Genomic DNA, 14,469 nt, shown 5'->3' on the forward strand with positions numbered 1-14,469 from the left:
GCCTCAATGCATAATATAATAGCTCTCCCTCCTACTCGCTACTTGTCCTCATTCCTCTCTTTTCTGGCCGTTTTCGGACGTGAATAACACACGCACGCAACTGCGGGGAACAACACCGACCGACTGACTCACTCGCACTCTCACTCACGGACACTGACTCTCTTTGCTGCTCTTCTATTTTGTTTTCCTCTCTCTCTCTCTCTCTCTCTTTCTCTTTCTCTTCGGATGCGGCAGTCCTTCCCTTTCCTGACTCTTGTCCAGCACTACCACCTAGCTGGTGAGCCCACACCGATGACTGGGTTCCTCTAAATATTCACAAGCGGCATCTACCAAACTACACACCTCGATCGCTAGAAAGGTTAAAAAAAAACAAAAACAAAATCGGCTAACTAGTAGAAAGGAGGAGGAGCTCTGTATGCATATGCTTTTTCAAGCATTGCTCTTCTCTTCCTACTAGTGGCAACAGTCGAGTCAAGACTGATCTGGGCCACCAGACATACACACTACTACTACTACTACTAGCGTATGTGTCTTTTCATACAACACTGGCCGTCCTATACACACGCTCGCAACATACGTGTGTGTGTGTGTGGTGGCGTTGGTGGTAGTCGCGGTGCCCGATGGCACACAACAGGCCGCTCCCGCCTCGTATGCCCCGAATCAAGCGCAAATAATCAAACGACCGAACGAATCCGATAGCCGTTCGTCCGTCTTGGCTGCAATAACTCCCTCCCCCCACACCTCTTCACGTCCCTCCCACTGCTGCTTAACGCATCTGCACAGCCTCTTTGCCTTGGATGCGGTGACAGCAGCCGATAACGTCCACAAATCGTAAATGGGGTTTTTTTTTTTTTTTCTATTCGGGATGGAACAACAAAAAGGGACCGAAATCCTAAAAAAATGTAGTAGCCCTAACCAGGAACATGTAAAATGTAAACGGGCAAAATAAGACGTGCGCTAAATCTGCCCATCATTGGATATGGGGGGGTTGGCTTGTCCACGCCGAAAATGATCCGTGCACAGCGAGCGCCGTTGTTGCCGTTACACAGTCGCGATAACCGGTTGGCAAACCAATTTTTAAAAAAACGGAAAACTTCTTTGCATACATTAGGAGAAGGCCTTTTACGATCTCAGGAGACGTCGAAGAAGAAAAAAAAACAAAAAACAAACGAAACAAGAAAACTACAACCCAAAGAGCAACAGGAGGCGGAGGAATGAAGGGGCTATCGGTTCCAAAACGTGACAGCAAACCGTGCAAGAAAAAAAAAAAAGGACAAAATCTACATCTTGACAAATACTAACCGCTCCATCGCTCGTCCCCTCCGGGCCCTCTACCTTCCCCGCGAAAGAAAAAAATGCATAATAATAAAAAAAAAAAATAAAACAATAATAAAATATTGGTTTAAAATCAAAATTGATTTGCGTATAGACACACTTCGTTTGGCTAGCTAAGCTGCTTCGCTCCACATACTAATTCGACAGGGCAGAGTAATTATTATCTCTTTCTCCCAATAAGGAAAGAAAAGATAATAATAAAAAAAAAAAAAAAGAAACGAAACAACAAAAATTTTGAAGAACAATCACCCTTTCCCTTTTACTCTCTCTTTCTTTCTTTCGGTGTGTCTCTAGGACAGCAACACTTGTTTATACAGCCAAAACGCACACAGTTTTGATTGGTTTTCTGGCACACCAGAGTTGATGCAGATGCCAGTTCGGTGCAGAGTTCTGATCGAAAAACGAACGAAACGGGCGAGAAAAAGAGAGAGAGAGAGAGAGATATCGAAGAGAAAGAGAGCGAGAGAGCCACCTCGTCCATCACTGATCGACTTTGACGGCCTCGTTTCCCTTTTACAGATGGCCAGACTGGCGGATTGGTGAACGGAGCTGGCTAGCACTCGTGCTCTTTCTATATTTTTAACCGATGGTGGTGATGGTGGCGCACGCGGCTCGTTTATGTACGTGGTAATAGAAGTAGTCGTCTAAAATTTCGTCCACGACACACGATCGGAGAATAAGATTACCATAAATAGCCGTTTTGAACGGGAAAAAGGGGCAAAGAAAAAAAATACAACAACAAAAAATATACACACTAACCAACGCGTCTTTTTCATTTCATTTCGCAGTCATTTCCAAGAACCAATTCTCATTTCGTACCGCAAAAAAAAGGGGGGGGACGTCATTTCGAAACAAATAAAAAAACAAACAAAACAAAACAAAGGCTGCTGTTTACGTTTGTTGTCCGGCAGGATTGCAAGGCAAACAGATTTGTCAACGTTGATGAGGCCGTGTCGCTTGGCAACTGTGGGCAATCAAATGTCACCCGGGTCAAGACCCACAAGACAACAGGACCCCGCCCAGGACTTGACGAAGCGTGACGGGAGCAGCACGCCCGCAAACAACATTGGATTACACGGAGCGCGAGAGGATGGCGCCATGACAACACCGAGCACCGCGTCGACAAGAGACACACACACGCGCAAAAAAGACGAACACAAATAATAATAAAAGTAAAACAAAAAAAAAAAAAAACAATGAAAAAGAAGCAAAATGTCGGGAGACGGGCGAAACGGGATGTTATCATTCACCCCAAAAAAAAAATAAAAATCCCGAAGAAGTAGCAGCCCTCCCACTCCAGTTTCCTTTATCTTTCCCATGAGAAACAATACACACAGACGGGCAGAACACGCTGCCGTGACATGTTTGGCCATTATTCATCTGGCCAGCAAAACACACAGTGTGCTGGCTGGAAGCGCGAGATGGTAACATTAGGAACAGCCGGCCAGACCCTCGTTTTTCGTAGAATAAATTCTCCATATCTGCGTGAAATGCGGTGATGGGTAAGGCTACTCGGACAACCTTATCGCTTGTAGACACACGCGCTACACACACACACACACACACAAACGCAAAACACATGTCCTGATTGTGTGCTGAAGTAGGTAAAGAAGAAGGAGGGGGTGGGAATGGATGAAGGAAATGACCGGATTTATTGCAAAAGTTTTTTCTTTTTTGCTTTGTTTGTCCTTCTCTTCCTGCCATAACTCATCAACCCACGGTTCTTATTGCGTTATTGTGGTTCCTAGCATGCTTGCATGCAAGTCATCCCCCCCCCCTTTTTTTTGTGGGAGGGTAGAAGTTAGATGATTGGTCCCGTAGGATTTTCGTTCACTACTTTCCCGCTAGCCGATTTCTATAGCCCAACAAAAAAAAATGTTGTGATGAGGCCGAGATACGCAACGGCGGAGGAATATAACAGCACTAACAAAAACGGAAATATCAAAAGCGCCAAAAAAAAAAAAAAAGGGAGGGGTATTGCGAGGATTGATGCTTTTGTGAGGATTCCATTCCGGCTGGAAATATAAAGATATAAAAATAACAAAACTCCGCCCACCACACGAGGAGGAAGAAGGAAAAGACTTTAAAAAAAAAAAAGGAGAACAGAAAGATCGATGGACCTCATCAGCGTCGAACGGAAAAGGAGAAAAAGAGATGGCGAGACAGCTCTATATCGTTGGCATGGATTGCTATACTTTCGCTACAATGTATCTCAATCCTCCTCCTTCCAGTCGATCCCGTGTAGAATTACCCCCAAACCAAAACCCTCACCCCCCAAAAAAAGAGAAGAAGAATAAATAAAAAAAAAATCGTTTCCATTACACACAACTCGACTGGAGCAGCATATGTAGACACAAAAGGTCCATGTCTAACCACTTGGTCTTCCGATTCCAGATGAGGAAATAAAAAGCGTTCGATTTGGCGAAGCCAAAATTGAAAAAAGAAAAAACAAAAACAAAAAAAAACAAGTGTTTCAACATGCCTCTAGAGTGCAGATGTCACTGTAATCTATTCTCTAAAAGCTGAGCGTTCCTATGGCTGAGGTCCATGGCAACTGCCGATGGGTCAAAAAATCGTAGTCGGGGAGAAAAGCGAGTCGTCTGATAATCAATACGTAACATTGGCCGCCTGCAACACGCGTTCCCAACAAAATCACGGCCATGCGACGGAGCGCGTGTCACGCTTCACAGATCGCGGAATTCCGACGACTATGCATCGCTTTTGAATATGACATGGGGGGAGGGCACAACAACTTAAACCATGTCAACCCCGTTTTCCTTTTTTACGAACTAATAACACATCCGACAGTTTTTGTGACAACCTTTGCGTTTGTTGGCCTAACGAAATAAATTGGGCAAAAGAACAACCAACAAAGAAAAAAGAGAAACAAATAATGCGGCACGTTTTGTTTTAAAGCGACTAAGGAATGAGGCGGAATATCAGTCTGGATAATCAATTAACTGTCGTACGCTGTCAATGTCAATAATTACTGACGCTGGGGAACGTCGACGAAACATTTCAAAAGTGGGAAAAAAAAATCCAAAAATAAGCGTTGCTCAATGAAAGATCGTCTACCAAAGACGGACTATTCTTCTTCTCCGGTTTAAAAAACAAAACAAAAAGGCGGGCCGGGACCCAAGGCGCCTCTTTTTACAAGAAAAAAACAATTCGTTCGTATTCATATTCCTCACTCTTCGCTAACAATAAGCAAACGAGATGCAAGAAAAGAAACGCAGCCGCACGGTTTGGGCTTTTGCCTGCCACCTCGTGTTTCAATAGCAACAACGAGCTGAATCAAAAATCAAGGGGAATTGGGTCTTACCTTGTCGTTGTCGGCAGTGGCCGAGCCGTGCGACGTCAGCGAATTCCTGTCGTCAAGTTCATTGTGATCCTCCATTTCTCTGCAAATTTGCGTAACAATAAAACAGAAAATAATCAGTTAAACAGAAAAAAAAAAAAAAGAAAAGGGAGAATAAAATGCGAAACACTAGAGCTCTTAGCCCAAACAAAGAAAGGAGGAGACACAAACGGCTTATCTCTGACGCAATCGCCTTCAAGGCGAAGACGTATGGAAAGAACCTTGCCCAAGAAAATAATCGGTTGAGAAACGTAATACATGTGGTTACGAAACGAGAAAGAACCAAAGGGAAAAGTCTTGCTAAGTTTCATACAAAACACTGTGCGCTGTCCAAAGCGATTTGTTAATGGGGCGGCGAGATTGAACGCCGCAACAAAATGAGTCATCCACCACAACAAATTCCCCAAACTCATCTTTTGAGAAATCACAACTCTCATCAAAGACTCTCAACTTCACAGTGAACATTTAATTTCTTTTCAGCCTTTTTACGATCGCACGTGCAACGTTGATGACGCCCACGGGTCCCCCCTCCCTTTAAGTTAACATTTTCCGTTTAACAAAGGAAGTAGCAGAGGAAATGAATGTCAGGAAGAACAAAACAAAACAAAAAAAGAAAAATGGCGTTCACCTGCTGGTTCGCTGAACAGCAGATCTCACTTTCAGCGGACTTTTTGGCAGCGGCTCTAGACTGACATTGGAAAGCGGAAGGGCGCTGTTGAGATACGACTCTTGTACAACTTCCTTCATCTTGCGAACCCACGCATTCTTGACTTCACTTGAGTTGGCCTAATTATCGATAGCAGATCGGATGTCAAATGTTATTTATGTCAGGGCTCATCCGTCTGTAACGACTATGGCGCTTAGGTATCGTGTGATGTTGGTACCTTCAAAATGATTTTGCCGTCGGGTAACGAGGAAGACCTACTGCTCCAGATGACGAATTTACACTCGTCGCCTCCCCCCTCATTGATCTCGTTCACGCCAACGTCGCTCACGAACAGGCGTTGTTTGAACACGTATTTTGATTTTCCCTGGAAAGAACAAAGGCAGATAGGTTAATTAATGGATTCGGTGCACACGAAAGGGCGGGTCGGCATATCCAACACGGCAACGATTCATCCAACCACTTGCCTGTGAATCCTTGACTTCTTTGGCAAAGATTAAATGCAACTCGAACAGAAACAGATGCCGGTCGCGACCTTTTCGAATCAAAGGTTTAGGATCCCATACCTAGAGGAGGCATCAACAATGAATCAGCACAAGATTGATTACAATTCGGTGAATACTAATAACAGCGCAAAATGTGATCGTACTTGGAAGGTGTCGTGCATGATAACATCACCCAGCTTGTCGTGTGATAGATCACATCCGTCCAATAAAGAGACGTGTAACGCATCGTTCACTTTCTTCGGAACATTTAACATTACTTCCAGTCCATCCTGCATTTAAAAAAAAAATTAAAGAATGTAAGGGATACGGAATTTTAAATCCTCGTTTCCAACCGCTTTAAAATCACCTTAAGTTCTCCTTTGCCCTCTTCGTCGCAGCAGCTTTGAAGCTCTTTCAATAGAAGTTGGTACTTAGTGATGCGCTGGACCGGCTTAATCAAGTAGGCACTGATGGGATGCTCGATGCTGTACTTCTTCTGCACCGCTTCGAAGAAGGGGACTCCTCCATGTTGGACTAGCACCGCATTGGATTCTTGCATATCCTTACAATAATGAACGTAGATGTCGAATTTCTGAGCCTGCGGAAACCCCACAAAACGTCAAAGTTTGTGTTGGTGATTAGTGTTTTGTTTACGATCCATACACGGCAAAAGTTGAAAATGAAGGATTGTTACGGTGGAAGAAGTAGTTATGCCAAATTATCGATTGTCTGATGCCAAGACTTACCCATGTCACAAAACAATGGCCTACGTCTTCCGGCATGGCTTCATATTTCTGAAGCTCTTTGAGAAAAATCTCTTTGTGAAAGTCCAAGATGTCTTTCATGTTGGAAAATAGGACATCTTCCTTGTTGACCAGGCCTGGTTGGGCTTTGAACTCGTTACTTTGGTTACGCAGTGCGTTGAAGTAAAACTTAATGCAGATTTCCAGGTCTTTGACATAAGTCTGTTCGGTCTGCAGTAGCTCAGCCATAATAAATCTAGCAGAGGATAAGGTATATATATAAAAAAAAAAATTCATTCTACGGCTTTGCTGGAATAGATTTCCCTTCACGTTTAACGAAGAAAGTCAGAACGATTTATACTCGAAGGATTATGAGGCAATTTCAAAAGACTTACTCCTTTCGTCGGGCAGATTTCCTTTTGCCATCATCCGGTTGCTGATTCTGCGGAGGTGGTTGTGGCTGAGAAGGAATGGGTAATTCTGGTTTCGGATCCGTTGGTGATCTGGCCAGCGTAATGCCTAAACGTGCTTCCAACTGGAGCCTGAAATTAGCAAAGACGGAACACAAACATAAACACAAGAAAAAAGCGGGGGCGGGGGGTTAGTCAAGAAACGATTAATCTTTGTAGAGTAATGCGAAAATAGTACTTCAGTTGGTCGATACGGCAGCTAAAGTCCTTGTATTTGAGGTCAACGTTATCGGCCCAATGACTAATGGCTTGAGTGTGAACGTTATTCCCACTAGACAGCAACGTATCGGCCAACTGTAGAAGTAATTTGACTTTATCACGGATTTCCTGTGGGGCGAAAAACAAGGAATCAATTAGGACGGAATCCAATCTGCTGCAAACACAGGCACAGATAAAAATCATTAATAATAGATAGCGTGCAATTTAGCTGAAAACAAATCTACTGTGCCAATAATAGAATGGCAGAACCTTGGCCTCTTCTCTGAACTTCTTATTGCCCTCGAGCCATTCCTGAGCGACGTCCTTGGGAATACTTTTTATATCTCTGATTGGATGTAAAGATAGATAGCTCTCTCCGGATGTGGCAAGCCAGTCCAACACCTGGCGAACGGACCGAATAAAGGCGCTGAAATTGCTGTAACAAAAAATACCACGACCGACTAAGTTAATTCCAGTTCGTTTCGTCAATCTGCAAGACATCATCAATTGCACCTGCACTGATCCAGTCGCTTTTTCCTTCCTGTCCACACTTCCAAAACTCTATTTTCTTGACTAAGCAGCTTTTCCAAAATACCTGTGAAACGCCATAAAGGAACGACTCTAATTCTGCCAAAAATATGTTTTCACTTTATAAGATGAAAAACAAAACATACCTTTAACTCTCTGTTCCGGGCCGCGGTAACTCGCCTCCCCCTTTAAGGAATAAAACTGAAGGCTGCGACTGGAATACTTAAGAAATGTTTCAGCAGTCCGTCTAGCTAACGTGCAAGCCTAGAACAAAAACGTTTCCATAAATAGAGTAAACCCATTAGGAACCGGTACTACGGTTGATTAAGTTTACTTTGAGGAAATTTTCTTTTTGTTCTTGATGGCGGTGAATCAACTGAGGCATGACATCCGATTTTACGTTTTCATCTGTGAACAAATTGAACAAAAATAGAATTTTTCCCACAACTACGTCATTCGGGTCTATACCTATCACATGGTTGACTGATGCATTAGCGGATCCACAAAAATCTTCTTCTCTACGGTATTCGCGTTCAAGGCTGTCTAATACAGAGCAAACCTGGACGGACGAACATCAAATCCACATTGTCATTTGAAATCATTTGAAAAATAAAAAAGAAAGACAGTCTTAGCTTACTTGTTCAGCGGTTTTGTAAAAATTGAGACTAGCCGTAACGAGTTTGTGTCTCTCTTCAGCACATTGTACTAGATTTTGCCATTTACGCGTCACGCCATCAATGACATCGCTGAGCGTTTGTCGTTGAGGGTTGTTTAGTCCTCCGTTTGTCGTATGTAGCAGGGTTTCGGCTTTTCTGAGACACTGATTAGCTGATGCATGCGTTCGCTCTATAGCTACCTGGAAATGGCCGTGTTCGCCTCGTAATTGTTCGGCTTCGGCCAAGTTATTTGGAAGAGAAAGGGAAGCTAAGAGCATGGCTTCTCCGTTTCGGATCCACGACATAACCTAGAGAAGGATTTATCCACAACATGTTGAAACATTACAAACATCAAACAAAGCTATATTAATGGGAAGTCTTACCTGATTGGCTTCTACTTGCAAATGAACTATTTGAACGTCAAGTTCAAGACTAGCGCGCCTCAATTCAGCTATGTCATCGAGGTCCATCCGGGACTTGTGGAGTGCTTCCAGAAGCGACTGGGTGCGCGATTCAGAACCTTGCAACAATTGAGCATCAGGATTGGAAGTCTCCAACATGTGAAGGATTTCTTGTCCACGTTGAAGAATATTGAAAACCGCATTCTGCATATGATTCAATGAATCATTATGATGCTGCAGGAGAGACTCCGTTCGAGCAACATCTCCCATGACATCCCCAGTGACGCCCGTAGGAGGGGCTTCAGGCCCATTTTGGGCGGTACTGAGCTCTTGAGACCACATTTCTAACTGGGACGAAACCTGAAAACGAGAAGCGTAAAACAAATTAATGTTATTAATTTAAATTGAATTCATTTGATAAAACTACTTCAACGGCGTCTCGTTCCCAGATTTTCCACTGGATATACATTTCCAGTTTAATGTTTTGGTCTTTCCAGAATGCCAGAACTTCCTCGTTCAACTGATTCAGTCCTTCCATTGACGTTTCGATCACGCTAAAAGAACCTGTAGTGTCGTTCTCCGCCGTTTGCCCAACAGCGCTGTTCTCAGCGAAGGAGAAAAAAGCCACAGTCAGACACGGGTAATTACTATAGAAAACTCAAGGTTTAGGCTAGAGGGGTGAAACTAACCTCAACTGTTCAATCAACGACGTGCCTTCAGCTAGTGTGTTCAAACATCCTTCCGTTGTTGAATCTTTACGCAAAGCCATTTGCTCCAGGATATTCTGTGAAACAAAATAATTCAATCCTTTCATTAATTCTTTTTCCGACTTGAAAAATGTGGTATTTTCTAAGTTGATTGCTGTTCTGAGACTCGTATTATTTTAGGGCTAGTTTCCTATTTCATTTAGGCCGCAATGGCTATTTAATTCACCTGTGTGTCCTCTAACGACGGTGTACCGGTACTGAAATTCAAATCTTCCAACAAGTGGCGCCGCAAACTCTCAAGCCAGGCAGTGACTTCTGCCAAATGCGTGTAAAACAGAACTGCTAGATCCAACACATGGCGTCTTTGAGCCACACGATTGATGAAACGGCTAGATAGAAAAACAGCATTAACGAGACACGTTAAAACGGTATCCAAGCCACAAAAAAATATATATAAATAAAAAATAAATCTTACCCAACGTGTTGGTCCAATTGCCGTGCAACAGCATATATTTCATTAGGACTACATTCTCCAGTTTGGGCCAATTCTTCCGCGGCTGCCAACAGCTTTTCAGCATTTGTAAAAGTGTTCTGTAAGGAAGTATTGATGAATTCAAATGATTGCTAAAATGCTGAGCTGCAAATATTACTTGAGCAACGCATTCAAAATGCTGATGACTTCTTTGGTACGCCTTTGCTTTAGCCAAATTTCGTCCAATACCAACATTTTTCCGCAGGAAGACTTCACCGTGGTTTTCAAGCCAATCGAGCACCTGCTTGACATCATCCTGAAACAGCCGTAGCGCAAGTTTCTGGTGGAGCTTAACTTTCTTTACGCTCCATTTTTGTTCCAATTGCCTGAAATGTCAAAAGTCTATTATTCAGTTTGTTCTGATTACATTTTAAGGCCCGTTAAAACATAGCAAGTGCAACACGTTTATCATGGACCATTACCTATGGTGATTTAAGATTTGATGAATAACAGCCAATACATGGGAAGCGCCCTTCGAATAGTCTTCGGCAGGGTTTGTTGATAATGGCCATGGTTTTGGCCTGGGATATGTCTGTCAATTCAATAAATAGCTTATCGCAACCCCTTCAGTTTCATTTATCGTTTGGTTATGTTACCTGTTTCTCATTTGAAGCATCAATCCTACTTTGATTGGCTAGTTGTACCAAATGGTCTAGTTGATAAAGCAACTTTTTGCTGGTTGAATGAACCTGATATAATTAGAATCAAATTAATTGCTCACAATAAAACTAGTACATCTTCACTTCATGTAATTGTTTACCTCTGTGTAGTTCAGACACATGAGCTCGTAAAGCGACTGATGTTGATGGATAGCGTTCTCCAATAAGCCTTCATTTGGATTAACTGCACCAGGGACGTTTGCTGTTCCATCATCGCATTGCGGGGACCAAATCGGAACACTATTTACGTACTGAAACGGGGACAGACAAAATGAAACTTAAAAAATGCGACAAAACGAATGTATTATGACACTGAATTTCTTTTCTGGAGATACACTTACCTGTTCAGCTTTCTGATGGAAGGTGACACTCAGGCCTAGAACCTGGGTTCGTAAATCTAGTAGCGATGCGAATTCTTTCCAGCCTTTTTCTAGGTGAAGGGCCACTTGCCGTATGGAGGAAGATGCAAAATGACGGCTGTCCAACAGACGTCCTGCTAGTGACAAGAGGCGATTCACTGTGACATACATATCCTGAAAAATTTCAATGATGGAAATATTTAACGGTGAATTATTCCGTATGGGAACATTAAGAATTCACCATTGAGCTGAGCGAAAAACATTTGTGATGCTCCTGTAATTCTTTGGATGAAACATGCGAATTTCCGATATCAAAATAGTTTATTAGGAATTCTTCCCGTGACTGAAACATCCAGTCAAACATCTATTCGGGGAATAAAACACTGTGAGTTTAAGGAAGCACGAAAGATTGTTAATTATTACCTTTTGACAGTCGGCTTCGAACATTCGCAGCTGGATTCCTTGATCTAACTGTAGTTTCCTTTGCTGCCAAGAATCACATACATGACCATATGCTTTTTGGATGGCGTGAATTGCTTTGGTTAACTGATTAACACTGAAATGGAACTCGGGGTTTGAACTGAGAAAGGGATCCGATTTTATTCTGAAAAAAAAAAAAATAATAATAAAATAAAATAAAATATATATAGATAAATAGATTATGCAGTCGACGGTTATTTACATAACTGCAGCTGTCTATACAACGACGTAGTACCTTTGGAGAACGTTATGTACTAAATTTTGCAGTTGTTCCACAGTTTCACCCCGAATTCTTTTACGAATTTCGATATGCCGTTGCAGGTTATCCTTTAAATATTCTACGCCATGATTTTCGGGTTGGGCATGAGCTCCCCATTTCCAATCATCCAACCAAGTGACCAGATCTTCCATTTGGTCTTTGACATCTTCATAAGAATCCAGTAAATCATTGGCCTTTAACAGGCAGTCTTCCACGGCCAAGCGCATTTCCAACCACACTTGATGGTTGTATTGTAGATTTCCATTTAAATCAGAAGGTAACTGGCTTAAGTCAACCACTTTTGCCAAGCCTTCTAGACTCAGCATCTCAGCCTAAACAGATCATTAAGATTTAGATTAATTGTTCAAGAACAATATATACATTATTTTTTCTAGGTTATTCAATAGGGTACATTTCAAATGTATACCTCAAAGCGATATTTTCCTTTTGCAAGCAAGGTTCGCTGTTTCTGCCAAAAAGTATCTGGTTTTGTTAGATATACATGGTTTATCTTTAAATTTGGTATTTTTCCTTCCTCTAAGGTTTTCAAAATTGGCTTGATTGCATTGTAAGAAGAGCCTCTAGTGTCAATAATGACTGTAAAGCCAATTTCTTGGCATTCCGGACTAAGAAAGAAAAATACTATTAATGCAAGAGTTCCACAGCCTGTAAGTTACCACCATATGATTTCCCTACCTGGTTATGGAAGCCAAATAATGGAGAACCTTCTTGTAATCTTCTCTTCCAATCTTTTCTCTTAAGCTTCCTATGCTTGGAAAAGTGATGAGTGGATGACCACTAGGACCTCTTCCTCCAGGTAATAAAACAACATGGGAATCCAAAAGGTTGACAACATCTAGAGCTCTAGGAGATGTGCCAATGATATCCAGCCGTTGCAGACCTGTTGAGAATCATAAGGCAAATATGCAACAAAATGTGAGAAGAAATAGTCACATAAAGCCCACTTGTAATCAATGTTAAATGAGAGCAGTGGCTTTGTGAAAACCACTGTAGCATTCACAATATGCATTTGTAAGAAAAGTTTGAGAGTTAAACCAACCTGATTGTGGTTTGAAGGCAACTGTAGCCGTATTATTAGTCCCCGAAATTTCCGCTGCTGAATCACTTGAATTGTCACTAAACGTTTCTGCCATTTTCAAAATTTTACTCCTGTGAACGATCTTGAATAGGCTTACATCGTACAACGAAAATTATCCAACATTGATAAGCTAAAAGGAGAATCAGTAAGCTATTTTGACACGCAAGACATTGTTTAGTGTTTCGAGCGCCATTCATCAGTGTATTGCACCCTGATTAGACCAGACCGTTCGTCCACAAGATGGCACTTTTCTAGTAAATGTGCTCAAAGCGAAAAAACAAATTATAAAAATGCAATGCCACGACCACGAGCCACGACAGATTTCCGCCGTAAGCGGATGATTTATCATGGTGGATTAACGAGCACGTACAGCATATTCCCATAGTTTTATTCATGATAAAAACAAGTTACAATATAATGTTGCCTTAGTCGTTGCGACTAATTTGTTATTCATAAGCTATCAGCAAACCCGAACGTTTTCCTTGTTGGAAGTTGAATCAGTGATGGAGCTATGTGAAAAACAAGATGAAGAGTGAGTCACTCATATTGTGTCATGACCTGATAAGGTGATGAGCGGAACTTACTCATTCAACCTTGATCTCCGTGGATGTGTTGACATTCGAATACAAAGATTTAAATATTACTAGAAGGAAATTTCGTTCACCATTGATCAAGATTATGTGCTATTTTATATTAAAAAGTATAGAGAAAACCGAGTTAGTGATGGTGACCATTCCTTCCTGTGGCAAAAATGTTATTCCAACTAAAATAGCAGAAACAACAATAATCTAAAACAAATTTAAAAATCAATGTGAACCATAAAAGTCATTTTTATTGTCATTGTTCTGCCAAAGTCAAAAGGTGTTTATTTTGTACTGTAGAAATTAAAGCTTTCAAAATTCATTTGGTAGGCTAGGCCACCAGAATTAGTGGGTTACAGCCAACCTGCAAAATTAGAAAATACATGCCGTAGCATGAGAATGGGCATCGACTTATTGTAAGTAAAAAGTAACAATTATTCTTTTACATATTGCTAATGTCGTTTTCTTGTTTCAGTTGGAAATTATGCCTTTCAAAAAATATGTTTCCTGCGTGAAAGGACCCTGGAGGGGAACTAGCGTTCGCAGCGCCCCTGACAACCGTGATGAATCAAGTTTTGATAACTTAACCCACATAACACAAGGCAGTCCGTCGGATGTCCGACAGATGTCGGGGTCGGATGTTGAGTACATCTTTTTGATATCCTCCGGACAGCCCGATATCCGATTTGGATGTCCTACGGATGTATTTTTTTTTGGTTTTGACCGCCCTAAACAGCGCCGTCAGACATTCTAAGGATATCCGAACGGGCTTTGATTTGGCTATAAATATGACATGTATTGGACATCTATACACGAAAAAACATTAGGCTATACCAGGATTCGAACTCGGGTCTCCCGCATCACAGTCGAATCTTATTCCACTGTGCCAATCTACCGGTTTATTCTGTATCATTTTCGAACAATACAACCGAATTGTTGTAAAACACTTGAGCTT

At 41.8% G+C, this 14,469-nt stretch overlaps 1 protein-coding gene and 1 long non-coding RNA gene across 3 annotated transcripts in view; both read right to left on the reverse strand.

Moving 5' to 3' along the window:
* Positions 1-13,137, reverse strand: part of LOC116929342 (triple functional domain protein) — a 37,712-nt gene extending 24,575 nt beyond the window's left edge. For both annotated transcript variants that reach the window (XM_045177837.1, XM_045177836.1), the window contains exons 1-31: positions 12,895-13,137; positions 12,531-12,735; positions 12,262-12,460; positions 11,811-12,166; positions 11,519-11,699; positions 11,337-11,459; positions 11,078-11,269; positions 10,838-10,987; positions 10,674-10,766; positions 10,500-10,609; positions 10,196-10,403; positions 10,021-10,136; positions 9,772-9,934; positions 9,528-9,622; positions 9,266-9,437; positions 8,821-9,198; positions 8,419-8,745; positions 8,250-8,340; positions 8,116-8,189; positions 7,928-8,045; positions 7,767-7,848; positions 7,524-7,689; positions 7,234-7,382; positions 6,981-7,127; positions 6,589-6,841; positions 6,210-6,440; positions 6,007-6,132; positions 5,825-5,923; positions 5,578-5,724; positions 5,322-5,479; positions 4,658-4,736 (exon numbers count right to left, since the gene is read on the reverse strand). In XM_045177837.1, the coding sequence (XP_045033772.1) occupies positions 4,658-4,736; positions 5,322-5,479; positions 5,578-5,724; positions 5,825-5,923; positions 6,007-6,132; positions 6,210-6,440; positions 6,589-6,841; positions 6,981-7,127; positions 7,234-7,382; positions 7,524-7,689; positions 7,767-7,848; positions 7,928-8,045; positions 8,116-8,189; positions 8,250-8,340; positions 8,419-8,745; positions 8,821-9,198; positions 9,266-9,437; positions 9,528-9,622; positions 9,772-9,934; positions 10,021-10,136; positions 10,196-10,403; positions 10,500-10,609; positions 10,674-10,766; positions 10,838-10,987; positions 11,078-11,269; positions 11,337-11,459; positions 11,519-11,699; positions 11,811-12,166; positions 12,262-12,460; positions 12,531-12,735; positions 12,895-12,988 (5,082 nt within the window). In that variant the 5' untranslated portion in view covers positions 12,989-13,137. The remainder of the gene's footprint in view (positions 1-4,657; positions 4,737-5,321; positions 5,480-5,577; positions 5,725-5,824; positions 5,924-6,006; positions 6,133-6,209; positions 6,441-6,588; positions 6,842-6,980; positions 7,128-7,233; positions 7,383-7,523; positions 7,690-7,766; positions 7,849-7,927; positions 8,046-8,115; positions 8,190-8,249; positions 8,341-8,418; positions 8,746-8,820; positions 9,199-9,265; positions 9,438-9,527; positions 9,623-9,771; positions 9,935-10,020; positions 10,137-10,195; positions 10,404-10,499; positions 10,610-10,673; positions 10,767-10,837; positions 10,988-11,077; positions 11,270-11,336; positions 11,460-11,518; positions 11,700-11,810; positions 12,167-12,261; positions 12,461-12,530; positions 12,736-12,894) is intronic.
* A 608-nt stretch (positions 13,138-13,745) lies between these two features.
* On the reverse strand, positions 13,746-14,092 carry LOC123475286. Its single transcript, XR_006650289.1, has 2 exons — positions 13,961-14,092; positions 13,746-13,878 (listed from the first exon to the last, which is right to left on the reverse strand). It is a non-coding gene; the product is annotated as an uncharacterized LOC123475286 (long non-coding RNA).
* Positions 14,093-14,469: the final 377 nt, after the last annotated feature.

The sequence above is a fragment of the Daphnia magna genome, linkage group LG8, assembly GCF_020631705.1.
Source record: "Daphnia magna isolate NIES linkage group LG8, ASM2063170v1.1, whole genome shotgun sequence".
NCBI lineage: Eukaryota > Metazoa > Arthropoda > Branchiopoda > Diplostraca > Daphniidae > Daphnia > Daphnia magna.